General features: G+C 28.9%; 2 protein-coding genes across 7 annotated transcripts in view; both read left to right on the top strand.

Moving 5' to 3' along the window:
- Positions 1 to 12246, top strand: part of LOC138307765 (sodium-dependent multivitamin transporter-like) — a 40095-nt gene extending 27849 nt beyond the window's left edge. Inside the window, exons 11-17 of the mRNA XM_069248636.1 lie at positions 5383 to 5495; positions 6742 to 6812; positions 7036 to 7122; positions 7805 to 8043; positions 8490 to 8590; positions 8970 to 9088; positions 9283 to 12246. Coding sequence (XP_069104737.1) covers positions 5383 to 5495; positions 6742 to 6812; positions 7036 to 7122; positions 7805 to 8043; positions 8490 to 8590; positions 8970 to 9088; positions 9283 to 9402 — 850 coding nt within the window. The 3' untranslated portion in view covers positions 9403 to 12246. The remainder of the gene's footprint in view (positions 1 to 5382; positions 5496 to 6741; positions 6813 to 7035; positions 7123 to 7804; positions 8044 to 8489; positions 8591 to 8969; positions 9089 to 9282) is intronic.
- Positions 12247 to 13791: 1545 nt separating this feature from the next.
- LOC138307763 (uncharacterized) overlaps positions 13792 to 18677 on the top strand; it is a 30182-nt gene continuing 25296 nt past the window's right edge. The window contains exon 1 of one of the 6 annotated variants that reach the window (XM_069248629.1): positions 13792 to 13969. The gene's annotated coding sequence lies outside the window, so the exon portion shown is untranslated. Of the gene's footprint in view, positions 14083 to 18677 lie in introns of all 6 variants that reach the window. The other 5 variants (XM_069248631.1, XM_069248632.1, XM_069248630.1 and 2 more) reach the window with 5 other exon arrangements.

Raw genomic sequence — 18677 nt, 5'->3', positions numbered from 1 at the left:
TAAATATTGTCATCAATTGACAAAGCAATATATATTATCTATATTACAAAACAATAGATATTGTCTTCAATTGACAAACAATAGATATTGTCGTCAATTGACAAAACAATAAATATTGTCGTCAATTGGCAAAACAATATATATTGTCTACATTATAAAACAAAACATATTGTCTATATTACAAAACAAAAGACATTGTCTTCATTACAAAACAATAAATATTGTCATCAATTGACAAAACAATATATATTATCTACATTACAAAACAATAGATATTGTCTACATTACAAAACAATAGATACTGTCGTCAATTGACAAAACAATAAACATTGTCTACATTACAAAACAATAGATACTGTCGTCAATTGACAAAACAATAAACATTGTCTACATTACAAAACAATATATATTATCTACATTACAAAACAATAGATATTGTGTCAATTGACAAAACAATAAATATTGTATACATTACAAAACAATATATATTATCTACATTACAAAACAAAAGATATTGTCTACATTACAAAACAATAGATATTGCCGTCAATTGACAAAACAATAGATATTGTCTACATTACAAAACAATAGATATTGTCGACAATTGACAAAACAATAGATATTGTCTACATTACAAAACAATAGATATTGTCTACATTACAAAAGAAAATATATTGTCGTCAATTGATTAAACAATAGATATTGTCGTCAATTGACAAACCAATAGATATTGTCTACATTACAAAACAATAGATATTATCTACATTACAAAACAATATATATATATTCGTCATTAGAAAACAATAGATAGTGTCTACATTACAAAACAATGAATATTGTCTACATTACAAAACAATAGATATTGTCTACGTTACAAAACAATGGATATTGTCGTCAATTGACAAAACAATAGATAGTGTCGTCAAAATGACCAAAATAATATATATTGTCTACATTACAAAACAATAAATATTGTCTACATTACAAAACAATATATATTATCTACATTACAAAACAGTAGATATTGTCTACATTACAAAGCAATAGATATTGTCTACATTACAAAACAATATATATTGCCTACATTGCAAAACAATAGATATAATCTACATTACAAAGCAATAGATATTGTCGTCAATTGACTCAAACAATATATATTGTCTACATTACAAAACATTAAATATTGTCTACATTACAAAACAATACATATTGTCTACATCACAAAACAATAGATATTGTCTACATTACAAAACAATAGATATTGTCTACATTACAAAACAATGGATATTGTCTACATTACAAAACAATAGATATTGTCTACATCACAAAACAATATATATTGTCTACATTACAAAACAATAGATATTGTCTACATAACAAAACAATAAATATTGTCGTCAATTGACAAAAAATAGATATTGTCTACATTACAAAACAATAGATACTGTCGTAAATTGACAAAAAAATAAACATCCTCTACATTACAAAACAATAGATATTGCCTACATTACAAAACAATAGATATTGTGTCAATTGACAAAACAATAAATATTGTATACATTACAAAACAATATATATTATCTACATTACAAAACAATATATATTGTCGTCAATTGATTAAACAATAGATATTGTCTACTTTACAAAACAATAGATATTATCTATATTACAAAACAACAGATTTTATCTTCATAACAAAACCATGGATATTGTCGTCAATTGACAAAACAATAATTAGTGTCGTCAATTGACCAAAACAATATATATTGTCTACATAACAAAACCATCAATATTGTCTACATTACAAAACAATAGATATTATCTACATCACAAAACAATAGATATTGTCGTCAAACGACAAAACAATAGATATTGTCTACATTATTAAATAATAGATATTGTCTATATTACAAAACAATAGATATTGTCTACATTACAAAACAATAAATATTGTCGTCAATTGACAAAACAATAGATATTTTCTACATTACAAAACAATAGATATTGTCGTCAATTGATTAAACAATAGATATTGTCGTCAATTGACAAAACAATAGATATTGTCTACATTTCAAAACAATAGATATTGTCTACATTACAAAACAAGAGATATTGTCTACATTACAAAGCAATAGATATTGCCCACATCACAAAACAATAAATATTGTCGTCAATTGACAAAACATTAGATTTTGTCTACATCGCAAAACAATGAATATTGTCTACATTACAAAAAAATATATATTGCCTACATTGCAAAACAATAAATATTGTCTACATTACAAAACAGTAGATATTGTCTACATTACAAAACAATAAATATTGTTGTCAATTGACAAAACAATAGATATTGTCTACATTACAAAACAATAGATACTGTCGTCAATTGACAAAATAATAAACATTGTCTACATTACAAAAAAATAGATATTGTCAACATCACAAAACAATAGATATTTTGTCAATTGACAAAACAATAAATATTGTATACATTACAAAACAATATATATTATCTACATTACAAAACAATAAATACTGTCTACATTACAAAATAATAGATATTGTCTTCATTACAAAACAATAGATATTGTCGTCAATTGACAAACAATAGATATTGTCTACATTACAAAACAATATATATTGTCGTCAATTGATTAAACAATAGATATTGCCTACTTTACAAAACAATAGATATTATCTATATTACAAAACAATATATATATATTCGTAATTAGAAAACAATAGATATTGTCTACATCACAAAACAATGAACATTGTCTACATTACAAAACAATAGATATTGTCTACATTACAAAACAATAGATTTTATCTACAAAACAAAACAATAGATATTGTCTACATTACAAAACAACAAATATTGTCTACATTACAAAGCAATAGATATTGTCTACATTACAAAACAATAGATATTGTCGTCAATTGACCAAAACAATAGCTATTGTCTACATTACAAAACAATAGATATTGTAGTCAATTGACCAAAACAATATATATTGTCTACATTACAAAACAATAGATATTGTCGTCAATTGACCAAAACAATAGATATTGTCTACATTACAAAACAATAAATATTGTCTACATTACAAAGCAATAGATATTGTCTACATTAGAAAACAATATATATTGTCTACATTACAAAACAATAGATATTGTCTACATTACAAAACAATAGATATTGTCTACATTACAAAACAATAGATATTGTCTACATTACAAAACAATAGATATTGTCTACATTACAAAACAATAGATATTGTCTACATAACAAAACAATAGATATTAGATATTGTGTACATTACAAAACTATAGGTATTGTCTACATTACAAAACAATACATATTGTATACATTACAAAACAATAGATATTGTGTCAATTGACAAAACAATAAATATTGTATACATTACAAAACAATATATATTATGTACATTACAAAACAATAGATATTGTCGTCAATGGACAAACAATAGATATTGTCGTCAATTGACAAAACAATAGATATTGTCTACATTACAAAACAATAGATATTTTGTCAATTGACAAAACAATAGATCATGTATACATTATAAAACAATAGATATTGTCTACATAACAAAACAATATATATTATCTACATTACAAAAACAAAAGATATTGTCGTCAATTGATTAAACAATATATATTGTCTACTTTACAAAACAATAGATATTGTCTATATTACAAAACAATATATATATATTCGTCATTAGAAAACAATAGATATTATCTACATTACAAAACAATAAATATTGTCTACATTACAAAACAACGGATTTTATCTACATAACAAAACAATGGATATTGTCGTCAATTGACAAAACAATAGATATTGTCGTCAATTGACCAAAACAATATATATTGTCTACATTACAAAACCATAAATATTGTCTACATTACAAAACAATATATATTGTCGTCATTTCAAAACAATAGATATTGTCTACATTACAAAACAATAGATATTGTCTACATTACAAAACAAGAGATATTGTCTACATTACAAAGCAATAGATATTGTCCACATTACAAAACAATAGATATTGTCGTCAATTGATTAAACAATAGATATTGTCGTCAATTGACAAAACAATAGATATTGCCTACTTTGCAAAACAATAGATATTATCTACATTACAAAACAATATATATATATTCGTCATTAGAAAACAATAGATATTGTCTACATTACAAATCAATAGATATTATCTACATTATAAAACAATAGATATTGTCTACATAACAAAACAATGGATATTGTCGTCAATTGACAAAACAATAGATAGTGTCGTCAGTTGACCAAAACAATATATATTGTCTACATTACAAAACAATAATTAGTGTCTACATTACAAAACAATATATATTGTCGTCATTACAAAACAATAGATATTGTCTACATTAGAAAACAATAGATATTATCTACATCACAAAACAATAGATATTGTCGTCAATTGACAAAACAATAGATATTGTCTACATTATAAAACAATAGATATTGTCTATATTACAAAACAATATTGTCAATTGACAAAACAATATGTATTATCTACATTACAGAACAATAGATATTGTCGTCAATTTCAAAAACAATAAATATTGTCGTCAATTGACAAAACAATAGATGGTGTCTACATAACAAAACAATAGACATTGGCTACACTGCAAAACAATAAATATTATCTACATTACAAAAAAAATACATATTGTCGTCAATTGACCAAAAAAATTTATTATCTACATTGCAAATCAATAAATATTATCTACTTTACAAAACAATATATATATTTTCGTCATTACAAAACAATATATATTGTCTACATTACAAAACAACAGATATTATCTACATCACAAAGCAATAGATATTATCTACATCACAAAACAATAGATATTGTCTACATTACAAAACAATAGATATTGTCTACATTACAAAACATAAGATATTGTCTACATTACAAAGCAATAGATATTGTCTACATTACAAAACAATATATATTGCCTACATTGCAAAACAATAAATATTATCTACATTACAAAGCAATAGATATTGTCGTCAATTGACCAAACAATTTATATTATCTACATGTACATTACAAAACAATATATATTATCTACATCACAAAACAATAGATATTGTCTACATTACATAACAATAGATACTGTCTGCATTACAAAACAACAGATATTGTCTACATTACAAAACAACAGATATTGTCTACATAACAAAACAATATATATTACAAAAATGTTATTGAAATTCGGTATTGTTGAATAAACATTAATAATGAAACAACATTCGATTGTATGTTGAATTATAAATAAAGTAATGAAATATTACTTTTTCAGTACCATATCGTCATTGCTTAGTAGTTTATCGGCACAAACTGTGGAGGATATTGTAAAACCTATGGTGAAGGATTTATCCGAAAGTAGAGCAGCACTTATAGCCAAAATATCAGGTAATAGCATCGCCACATCATTGTTGTATTATTATCATGGGTTATTGCTTATCAAGAACGTGTGGTAAGTGTGGTATGATAAATAAGTTGTTTAACTCATTTATAAAAAGAAATATTAACCGAGGACAAAGTCAAATGAAAAGTTAGGTATTTCCTTGTTTTGCAGAAAAATATGTTTTCATTTCGAAAATAATTATTTACACATGATGGAATAACAGAAAAGGATAATACTATATTATGACTGATAAATCACTATTTATTTCTTGGAGAAACTAGATTGTTTAGAAATAACAAAAATTGTAACTAGTTGGAATCTACTTTGAAAAAGAGTGATGTCAAAGAACAGCATAGATTATCAATTACTTTCAAAATATCGAAATAATGTCATTGAGTTTTCAAAATATCGTAAAGTCGAAATCCTGTAACTCGAAGATCTAGTTTATTTCGAAGTATATTTTGTTAATTTTCACAATATACATTGTATCGCTAAGTAAACAAAACTTGAATGCTCGGATAACTAATTATTATCCTTGGCCCATCGGATTGCATATTACAGAGTTATTGGGATTGGTTGTTACGTCATGTGATTATGAGTGTAACGTCATATTTGTCGGAGAAATTAACGTTGCTTTCAACCACAAAGAACGGTTTCTACCTGCAAGTGAGATAACTCTGTAATATGCAGAGACAGACTATGTCATTATATGGATACTTAATTATGGTACAACGAGTGTAGAATGTAATACTACTTTAAGTGTTAAAAGATGATCCACCGCTGACGAATGGTATTTTTCTCTATAAAATAAACAGGAGCAGACGAATTAGTATTTCCCTTCAGTTGTAAAAATAACTTACTTTATACCATTACCAACATTGACAAGTTTGAACTTTTTAGTTTACTTCAAGATAAAAATAATAAAATAATTAATTCCGTCCCGAAAAAAATCAACGGCACTATGCCCTATTTGGAATAAGTACTGATTGCGCATCCATCAAAAGCAAAGTCAGTTATTTCATATCATTTTCGTGTTAATTAGACATATATTTACATGAGAGTCATTTACACGGTGGAGCACTTTTAAAATAATGACATAATTATTTAACTCAGGTTTAATGTTGTCTTATGCATTCTTATTTGTTTTACTTTTAGTGATAAAGACAAACATTTCCAAGGTGCCTGATTGTCTGATATTTTTTATAGATAATATATTTAAAGATGGAGACTTAATCCTTTCATATTTTGTAGTATTTGTGTACGGCTTTCTTGGAATTGCTATATCATTTATGATTGCTAACATCAGAGGCCCGCTAGGTCAGGTAAATATAATGTATTATCTATATCAACAGTCTAAATATTATAAACGTCATAATATGTCGAAATTTTGGAATATTTTGAATAATTATTTTTTTCCTCGTATCATTAAAGGCAATATCACGTTTGGGGTAACATGTGGACGTGTAACATTTACTAACCGATTCCTATTGAAGTTTTATTGGTCTGGAGTAGTAACATTCAATGCCATCCTATTTATATTAACAGATAACGTTTTCTATGCTTTCGAGTTTTGGTGGCGCGGCTACAGGAATGTTCTTCTTTGCTGCATTCTGTCCATGGGCAAGTTCCAAGGTATGTGGTCATATACCGGTATTTCTATAAAAAAAAAATACATGTTAATAACTTTTCAAATGTAAATAAGAAAACACAGCTAGAAGAATATAACAACGATTTAACCAACAAAACTTTGACATATCTATCCATATGCATTTTCAATATTCTTTAAAATTATTTTGTTAACATTTATTCATAAAGAGTTCTTTAGCATTTAAAATTATCTCTACTAATAATCCATTTTGGCATATGACCTTTAGCTAGCCTTGTGGATAAGTACGATTTTGACGTCATTAAATTGTTAACAAATGACGTCATTTTATATGCTAGTATAGGTTAGATGTGAGTTTGATCAACATAATATGTTGTTTAAAATGGGGTCCCGTAAATATACGCTAAATTTTGGTTCCAAGCAGGCAATTCATCTTTTGTATTTTTCTCCGATGTATAATTCTGAAATGTGTAAATGAACGTTGCACTACCCGTAATTAACAATAAGTTGTATTTATTGTTGGTTTGAAATAATTCTGAGGTAGATAAGTATCTTTAAGAAATATATACTGCGAAATACTTGACAAATTTGGTATAATTGTAAATGGAATAACTAATACAACATAGGAAAAAATGTTTGTGGAGAATGAAAATACGCAGGCCCCATCTTAAATTTTTAATCTTTAACCTTTGATACGCCGAACCACAGGGAGCAGTAGTTGGAGGGGCGACAGGTATGGCAATTGTCTTCTGGATTGGTCTCGGACAAAGTTTCTCTTCAACACTTGTGAAAGCAACACCCTTACCATCGGCCCGGGTAGATATGTGCAATGACGCAATATCTATAAACATGACGGATTTGACTTTATTAGATTTCGCGTATAACGTCACCAAATATCGAGGGGATGTTACCACAGCAACTCAACTACCGACTGAATGTTCTCAAAAGTTAGTATAAAACCGTTTTTCCCCTTTAATTTGATTTTAGTTATGTAATGTATTTTGCAGTGATTTTAGATGCCATAATATATCTTAAAAGTTTCAATCTCATGACATCATATACAACAAAAGTTCAAACTCTTGACATGAAATACCTCAAAAGTTTCAAACCCTTGACATTATATACCTTAAAAGTGTCAAACTGATGACATAATATACGCCAAACTGAATATTTATTTCGCGTGATTTGATTTGGTAAAACATTTTTCCGTATTTCACTTTGCTTATCACAGATTGTACTTACTAATGGTCTATGCCCTGTTTTGCTAATTGTAGTATATTTTCATTGTTAGTCATGGCGTGGATGTTCTAGTTTCTATTCTAGCTAGACCTAAAATGAATGGTCAATGTTTTATATTTGCAAACCATAAACTATATTCTCTCTTGTCCTCCAGCCATAGTCTGGATGTTTTATATGCTATATCGTACTTCTGGCTGACCCCAATAAGCATATTGACCTCCATCACCGTTGGAACTATTGTTTCCTTGCTTACAGGTACGCTTTTCAACTTCAATCAATCTTTTAATTAATTTCCATTGTATCTCATCGATGTACTTGGCAGTAGAAAGAGAAAGAGAAACATTTTAATGATGATATATAATGAGTAGTCAAAATACTGAAATGCTTAGTAAACATTCTATCTAACGATGTGGTTGTTAAGTTCATTCTTGCATTTAATTTTAACTTTTACTATTTTTGAAAAGGAAGAACCTATCGCTCGCATTCTGAAAGTTCATCAATAGTCTTCTGTTATCTATTAAGCTACATGTATGTCAGATATATATATACACAGGTAAACCTTCGTAAGCCTAGTCCTAGTCAATATCGTTTGACACAAAGATTTATCCTTGTTTTACCTGTATTCCCGTTGCAGGTAGACCAGATCCATCAGAGGTAGACGTGAAGTATATGTTGCCTTTCTTTGATTATTGTTGTCCTTGGTTACCAGAGAAAGTGCGGAAGAGTTTATACTGTGGTGCTAAATTCGAAAAGGTTAGAAAAATGCCACGTATCTATAAAATTTACATAAAAATCATAAAATATCGTATACAAATTTTATAAAAATGCTCAGGCGACGTTGACAGATGAGACACGTATCGAGTTATTATGTACAACACTTGAAAACTTATGTACTTTTGAAGAACTTAAAATATAAAATGTCATATTTTTATTTATATATCTTGCAGAGACGTAATATTGTGGCAACGTCAGCAAGCAAATGTGAAGCATTGGATTTAAAAGTAGAAGAAAATGGTCGTTATAAGGAGGAAGGTTCTGTTGAAAATTCGGATTCAAATCTCCTTTAGCTATAGTGAGAAAGATACTTACAAAATCCGGATTCAAATCTCCTTTAACTAAAGTGAGAAAGATACTAACAAAGGAAACGAGTGTTTGTGTATTCATGATATAAAGAACTTTTCTTTATATATATGTTTACAATAAGTCCATATAACAATGACATACCTGTTAGATAATTGTGTGTATCATTGGCTGATATATTGAAGTATTGTAGTGAAAAGAAACTCACTTGCAAAATAATGTAAACAAACATGTTGTGTTATTGTTATTTTGGACTGAAGAAGGCCCTATAGTGGCTGAATATATATTCCATAGAAATGATTTTGATTTAACTTTGAATTTATTTTGACCGTTTATTTCGGATTATTAATATACTAGCTTTATACCGTTTTTACCTCATTATGAAAAGAAATTCAAATGAAGGTTTAAGCCTCATCAATTAGTTAGATGAACCAGAGAAATGGAACAATGCTATTTACCATAGCAAAAAAAAATATATAAAAAAAAAGATGTGGTATGTGGAAGTGCAAAATTGAACTACGATGTTAGATAACACCACGGTTTGACAAAATGTTTGACAAACATGTCTCATTAATGCAGTGATATTTAATGGATGAACATTCATTGGGGAACCGTCAAATACATTTACTAAACAGAGTTTTCAAAGCGATCTTCTTCAAAACGCTATTTGTTTAATTAAGATATTTAAATTTAAATCTCATATATATGTTGACTATCCATGAAAGACTGGTAATCTAATAGATAAATACAACTCGATCAACAGGAATAAGTAAAGGCCTTGTGTTAAATGCTATTAATGTAAATTAAACCAATTGTATTCCTTGTATACGTAGGCAGCTGTAGTTTATATAAGTTATTTATTACATTTTCGCAGTGAAATATAAGGTTTGATATCACTTTTGATATTTTCACTCGCTTTTGACCAATCGGAACGCAGCATTGACAGTGAAGATATCATTTTGATTGTTACGCCATTAGTTTGTGCACAAACATGACGTTATATTTTTGTGTCGAAAGATGACGTTATGGTCACAAAAATACGACGTAATAATCGCAAGGTTAAATAAATATGTAAAATACCAAGGCGGAATAACCTTTGGCGGAACTAGGAGTGATGGTCTTCTGTAAATAAAAGCGAGAAAATAAATGTAATAAATAGAATATTCGTTGTTTCTTTATGAATACCACTAATATTTCATCTTGTGAGATGGAAACTTGATGTAATATAACTGGTACTCATCAAGAAACAAGGGAAATCCTCTATTCTTACTCGAACAAGCAATAATCGAATATGATTAGCATTATTTCGCTTATTTTATCTTTCATTCTCTATAGCAGAGTATTTTAGAAACTGAGTGTTAATAGACGACTTTCATTTGAACAACAAATGGTGACTTTAACTGGTTTACCTAGTTACTATGTGTAGTACTCGATTATATATTGCCTATCAACGATTCTGATCCGACTTCTACTAAAGGTAAAATATCAGATACTTGTTATCTCCCTTCGGCTGTCAGTACTGCCATCAGAGTCGCAGGTACATTATGTAGTTCAACTATTAAAAGAAATGTCCGGAATTTCTACATAGTCGTTATTGATATTGTTCTTTCTAAACACGCTAATCAGTCGTTAATCAATTTTTTCGACATTTCAAGGGCAGAGATTGATGATATTATTTTACAATAGGAATGGATATTGTAATATTCACTGTAACCCGATTGTTTCTATAAGAAAAGACCTATTTACAAAGTAATCATTTACCATTACTATGACAACCTCCCTACGTTTGGAAATGTTTTCATTCATTACACATTCAATTCGTTTATAAAGATTGTACAATGTACAGTATAGGAATAATTTGTATATCATTTTAATTTTGGATTTGTTTCTATACATACTTGACATATTTGAAATTCTATCATGGTTGTGGAAAGTGTTATTGTGTTGAATGGCGATAATTAGTTTCAATAAATCAAACTTTGGAACGATGTAAACAATAAAATACTTTTAATATATTGTAATATGACGTTCATTACCATGCGCAATACTTCATGATAGCCTATCATAAATAACATCTTAGGAAGTTATTTGTTCATCTCAACAAGTAGAACTATAGTATTCGTTAAGGTCGTAATGTTTGATTTGATCTTCCAGAGCACAGTCAGTTTTGTAGCTTTGTGTCTTAACCGGATCAGGTCTAAGGTCCATAAAAGGAATGAAAATATAATATAAATCTAGAAGGACACATCTGTTTGCCTGACGAAAAATACCGTCGTTTGGTTTATTCCGTATTTGCACATTACAGAGTAATCTGCCCTTGTGGGTATGTATTGATTATGACGTCATGTGTTTGCGAGCGTAACGTCATGCGTTTCGATGAAAACGACCTGAATTGCGCTTACACAATAATGACGTAACAATCGGATACCTACCCGCAAGGGAGCTAACTCTGTAATAAGCGAAGACGGAATTGCATATGTATAGAGTATCGATACAGAGTAAAGTATATAAGCGGTAGCAATATTTGGTAAGATGACCGAAACACGACAACCTATGATGAGGAATAAATTTAACTCTTGTCCAATATTACAACAGCTCTAATAAATGCGTTAATGAATTACTTATAACATACATTGTAGAGTATTTGTTCTATGACTGTCATATCCGGAATAATAGTAACAGACGATTTATTGTCAAGAATAGTATACCAGAACATCAAATACTTTATTTCGTCTTGAAAAATTATATTTACTTACTAAGGAAATAATAGGACTGTTTCATAAAGAACATTTAAATCAATAAAGAATATAATGTTTTGAAATGAATAATGAAATGAATTTGAACTTTCTAATTTTAGTTTTATTCCAGTGGCGATTTTTCAATTTCAAAAATATTGTTCTCACTTTTTCTTAGAGGATCTGACAACATTTCATTAGTGTCACGTTTTTGCGAGTCACGTTCTTTCGACTTTTTAGACTAGCCAATCAAATCACTGCCTCAGAATGGTAACGATCCGGATAAGAAATAGTTTGATGCGCTTGTCAAATCATGTTCGTGTATTTAGTCGTTTCGTCCCCACAGCGAAACGCATATATTTACGGTCTTATGTATGCTGTGATGACTTATCATTATCAACTGATGTAGACAGGTGGCGAACATGTATTTGAACTAACTTACGGGGGGATAAAAGGTCATCAGAACGTGACCACTAATGGGATGTTGTCAGATACTCCATGATAACATGGAAATAAAGGATATTACACTCGTGACTATGTCATATAAAATTTATCAAACGAATTCAATAATTTGATATGCCACTTGCATTCAGGCAAGTGGCATATCAAATTATTGAACGAGTTTGATGAATTTCATATCACATAGTCACGAGCGTAAAATTATATTTATCACATAACTTTTATTAAAAGTAATATAAATAAAACTTCCAATTTCGCCTCTATATAAAATAGGAGAAATCCGGCTCAAATGTGACGTTTCCGTCTACTAAAACAATCATGCGACATCATATATAATTTGTGACGTCAAAACTACATGTGACGTCATAATAGTGTTATTAAAATACAATTTCGATATGCTTGCAAATGACTATCAGTAACACAAATCTGTGATATCTAATAAATCACATTCATCCATAATTAATAACCTTTTTACCGTTAGTTGGGCGCTACGACCAAGTTTGGGAGGCTTTGGGCTTTGTCTGTCACCTGGCCGAAACATTACATAGTTAGTTGCCCTTCCCAACTTTCAGCAAAAAAGTATGGGATCACTGCGTTTGCTTGTTGTCGATGTAATACAATTGGATGGGATGTGTTGTTCGGTGCCTTTGGTCGTGAGATTTAGTATGATAACACTATATTTCAATATGCTTGTAAAGAGTATTTTCATTGGCTTAAAAATAAACTTTATCAATCGATAAAGGAAAAATAATATTGGCCGTAACAACGGCGTAATCATTTCACAAAAAAGTCCTAATATGAATATGGAGTTTATCTTTAGTAAATTGGAGTATATGGATTACTTTAAATATATTCAATGTTATGGCGATATAACACAAACCGCTTTGCTGTGTATTTAGAGTACATTCATGTTTTTATGCGATTTATCCATAACATAACAATCTATTCAAGGTAATTCGTTAGTAATATTAGCAAAAGTTCTTCCATTACAAAGCTCACAAGTATTCACTCAATTAATTGCACACAGGAGGATATATTGGTCCAAAAACAGTATACCACTTCTCTGCTTTTACTGCACATTTGCGTTTAGATAACGTAGGTAGTATTCTATATATCTTTTATTTTACTTTCGTTTTGATAGTAATACAATTTACTTTCAAAAAAGCATTCTAAATTTAGAAATAGCATTCGACCCGGATGTAGCCTTTACAGTCCATTTTATAGTTCGAAGAAAATGACGTTTAGGAGTTCCACTTCGTGATGTGGTCTGTGTTTATATCTCATGAATTAGTGATATTTACTGGTTCTGTAATGATGAATTAATCAAACGTTTACTCTCACCTCCATAGAGTCAGCTCAGGTAAGGAGAAATTCAGCTGTATCCAATGGGTACGGTTACGAACAAGGACTTGAGAGTGTGTCGATGTGTGTAGATAACACGTAAAGGCATATCAATAGTAATTATGTCATGAGGTAAGTATATCAACTGGGGTGTTTTCTGTGGGGACATGCCACAGAAGCATTACACATTTATGTTTGATCTCATAAACTATTCAAAGGAGTTTCAGGTGAATACTATCACATTCACCTGATGGCAAGTTGTAATATTTCTGTAAAATTGCTATTTTGGCGATATTAAACATTATACAATAATAGTCAATGTTGATCATATAATCAGGATAAAATAACTGGATACAATGATATGCTACAGATTCTATTAAATATAAATTGTTACCTTCTGTTTGGAAAGTTGTAAGAAGCATGTAAGCAGCTATTAACTATAATTTTTGTTTATTATTATTTTGTCTTTGTTGTCCATATTTTTTCTCCAAACGAAAACAGAAGGAACACTGATTTAAAGCAAAAAAAGGGTTTCATCATTTTAATGTTATGTCTGTTATAAGATTCTTTAATGATTATTTATTGGCTTTATGTGAATTCACATAATTGTATCTCTTAAAAAGCTATGTCCATATACTAGTATTTGATGCATATTATAAAGGTATTCATATCATATTTCAACACTAAACTTTACATTTTCAGATTTAGACAGAGAACGATAATTTATATGAGTTGATATAATAAAGATTTTTGTATTATATTTCAACAATAAACTATACATTTTCAGATTTGACAGAGAACGATAAGATTTATGTATATATAATAAATGTAATTATATTATATTTCATCGCCAAAGTATACATTTTCAGATTTGACATAGAACGATATTATTTATGTATATTTCAACTACTTCCTAGTTGTAAACAAATATTCAAATATAAACAATACCAATTTTACATTAAAGTACAATGTATTCAATGTTTCGTTTTTCCTAATGATATTCTATAATCAGTTATATTTTTAAACATTTTTCTTACTAATGTTATTAAATCGATATCACTTCGTTTAAATAACATTATGATTATAGCATGACTATTTCTATTGGTTTTCATGTTATTTATTTTATTTAAATGGCGGTTATACAATCAAAACAACCACGGACAATATTAATACAGACGAGTCTAATATAGAATTATAAAATAAATTAAATATCATTAAATAGAAACGTAAAATTTCTATTTTACATTTAGCACAAACCGGTGATTCTTTCTAACATACTAATAAATCTCAAATATTTTAAATTGTAACAAGTTTAAAGTCAAATATGTCATATTTTTCACAAAAAAAACCATATTATGCATTTTTATGGACTCACAGGTTTCCATAATGTTATGAATAAATATTACATCTTTTAAACCACAACTAATTGAAAATAATTATATATATATATATATTATATATAATGTGTGTTTTTTATATTATTTATTTGTAAGTCTTAAACCAGGCCTTTAAAACATATCTCCTAAACATAATTTTGCAATGTTTTATATACTTGTTTTAAGTTTTCGATTCTAGTATATTTCAATTTCTGTTTGGCGAATAATGCTCCTAGAATGATGTCCCAATTGCCTACTTTACTATATGTCTGTGTGACCCAAGTTATAGAAATTATAAAAGATTTTAGATGAACCAATTGAACCAAATTTAAGCCCGTATTCCTCATACTTTTCAATAAATTTATCTTTTTAAATTTGATTTGGTTTACCATTCTATAAGAAATCAAAACGAAAATTATTAATTTGTTTGATAAAGAGGTTATCGGGTTGGAGAAATGATACGAATCAATGATATAATAGAAGTTTGAACTGATATTTGTTTTTATTATAGCTATATTGCCAATTGGTGTAAAAAATTGTCAAACTATAGCAAGATTATTCTGTTAGATCTGCATCATAATCAATGCATATGAAATGAAAAGCCCATTTTAGGTATTGATATGCTTGATGATTTTCCCAATATTCCATAACAAATAATGTGATAAATCGCTTAATGCATCAAAATTATCATGCATACATTTGAAATTCTATTTGAAAACTTAAAAAAATTAGAAAATAATGATAAAAATGGTAGTCTTCCCATGTTTAATCAATTATTAAAATTGAAACATTATATCTTAGTATTTAATAAGAACTCCCAGTAACGTTGACTCCGATGTTCATCCTAAAAAATGTAGATACGGATACTATGTCATTAATCACCATTAACATTAAAGGAATACTTTTTTATTTGCTTCTAATTCTTCATTACAAATCATATTCTTCTTTTTGATATTAAAAAATGAGTGTAACTACAGATATATCGATTTTTAAAAAATGAAAAACAAATATTTTTGAGGATTTTAAATTACTATTAATTTGATAAAGCTTGCAAATGGTTGATATTTCCCACCTTTGTAGTATTCGTATATACAATTTAGTAAACAAAAACAATAAAATAATTGGTAGGTGTCTAATAGATAAAAACAATATCAGAAAGATATAGGTGTATGATAAAAAAGTGATTTTTGATGCAATGCTACGTGGAAGATTGATTGCTTCCTTGTGACTGTTCAGCTGAATCCTAATGATATACTGAGGTATATTTACCAATAACAAAATATTTTATACATCATACAAGCTTTAGTGTTTTATAAACAGAATGTTTTGTGTGGAAATTATGGTAACTTTTTAGTGTTGTCTCAATAAAGTATGTGGTAAAAATAGTGCACAGCTTTCCCGATCATGACGGACAAAGAATCAGTAAATGTACTGCTCCATACATGTATTTACTGTAGCCAAAACAAGAAACAAAACTACAGTGTATAAAATAGAAAGCCGTCTATCCCTAAAGATAGAATGTGAGATATTGTTTATTAAAAGGAGAGTCATACTGAGATTACGACGTTATACCCATATATTTATTTATCTGGCATAACTTTAAACATATACTGGAGTTAATTAATGTCTCATTACCGTGTCCGTCGTCCGTCGTCAATATGATTCACATAGTCAACTTCTTCTTGAAAAACAAATGTGGGAATCCCACCAAATTTGGCAGGTAGCGTTCTCGCGGAATAGTACAATTGTTGGGCTGACATCGCATCCTCCTGAAAGTTATGAATGAATATCGCTATTATTTTGTATATACCATCCTAAAAGGTCGGAGATTTTGGTGATTCAAAATTGTACAAATAGTTGGGCTGATACTCAATGTGCCCAGATTTCTTCTCTGAAATGGAAGGATAGCATGTATATCATACATTATGTATGTACAATATCATTTTGATATCTTTTCAAATATAGCATGTGAAGTCGGGACGAAAGTTAAGTTTTTCTCCCTCTCACTAGCCACTATTCAAACCATCATAAATCACATCCACGATGCTTCAGTTGTTATTATCGTTAATGTCGTTCTATCACTAGGAAATAGCAAAATAGCAAAACAAAAAAGGTTATATGGACGATCTGTGAAAACATGAGAATTGTAGTCATTTGATTAACATAAAAATTATCGAATAACGGTTTAGCGATTGGTTTGAAGATAAGTGTCACTTCTTTGTAGTCTTGAAATAAGGTCTCTAAATGCCTGTGATTGGTCAGTTTTGTCCTCTGATATAGGTTTACTAAAACCTAGTACAGGGTGGATATTACGACCGTGGACGTAACCACCGGAGTATCGAGGAAGTATATAAATCATTATCAGTAAATATATTCTGACGTCAAATTGACGTCATTGCATACCAGCCTAGCTTGGTATTTTGGATACAATTAAGTCCTTGACAACTGGAATTCCTCATGGAGATCCCCTAGCTATTTGTAGAAAATGATTGTTCCGGTCAAAGGTAATCTTAGGTCAACTGAGGTCAACTGAGGTCACAGACTCTCAATTTTTCATTAAGAAATATACACACTTACGAAAAGGGGACCAGCGTTATTCGTTATAGTGATATTGTCGTTAAGATATTGATTTGAACAATTACACGTTTAAATGTGGAAAAGAAGTTTTGGATGGCAAGGCATCATCTTAAGATATCATCTGAATGTTTTTTTTTTCGTTTCAAATATTTTAATTAGAAAATATTTTCATACTGATCAATTTTAAAAATAGTTTAACATTTTTTGCAGTGAATTCTCACACTGACTTTTATTTTAGGTTCAAATCAATGTTTTTTTTTTTAAATAATCATAATATTATATAACAGTAAGTGTCCTCACACAGGAGGAGATTCATTCAACACAGCCATATATACTTTTTCATTCAATCTTATATACTTTATAAACTATTTTAACCTAACTTTTTTTTTAAATACACCATTTGATATAATCCCTGTACACGATATAGATACATAGTACCTCTCAACTAGAGGTTATAGGTACCTAATAAAAGCTGTGTCTTACACACCTTTCGTTCATACCTTGGGTATTCCCCTTGTTGTATATCAAGTGATAAGAAAAGTAAATATTTACATTTTCACTGCAGTCCCACTATGTAACCTTGCCAAGCGCAGTTGGCAGTCATATAGACAATGAACTTCAAGAGCTTATTACGTCATTATCATTGTGACGTCACAATTGTCGCGCCAGCGATCACGGAAGACGGCTGTTCAAATGGCTGTTCCATCCATGACGATAACGAATGATTAATTCATTATATATGCAAAATTCCTTGGGATTTCATCATAAAATTGT

Source organism: Argopecten irradians, chromosome 14 (assembly GCF_041381155.1).
Source record: "Argopecten irradians isolate NY chromosome 14, Ai_NY, whole genome shotgun sequence".
In the NCBI taxonomy this organism is placed as follows: Eukaryota; Metazoa; Mollusca; class Bivalvia; order Pectinida; family Pectinidae; genus Argopecten; species Argopecten irradians.
Note: the sequence above shows the minus strand (reverse complement) of the source record. Positions and strands in the feature narration are given on the sequence as shown.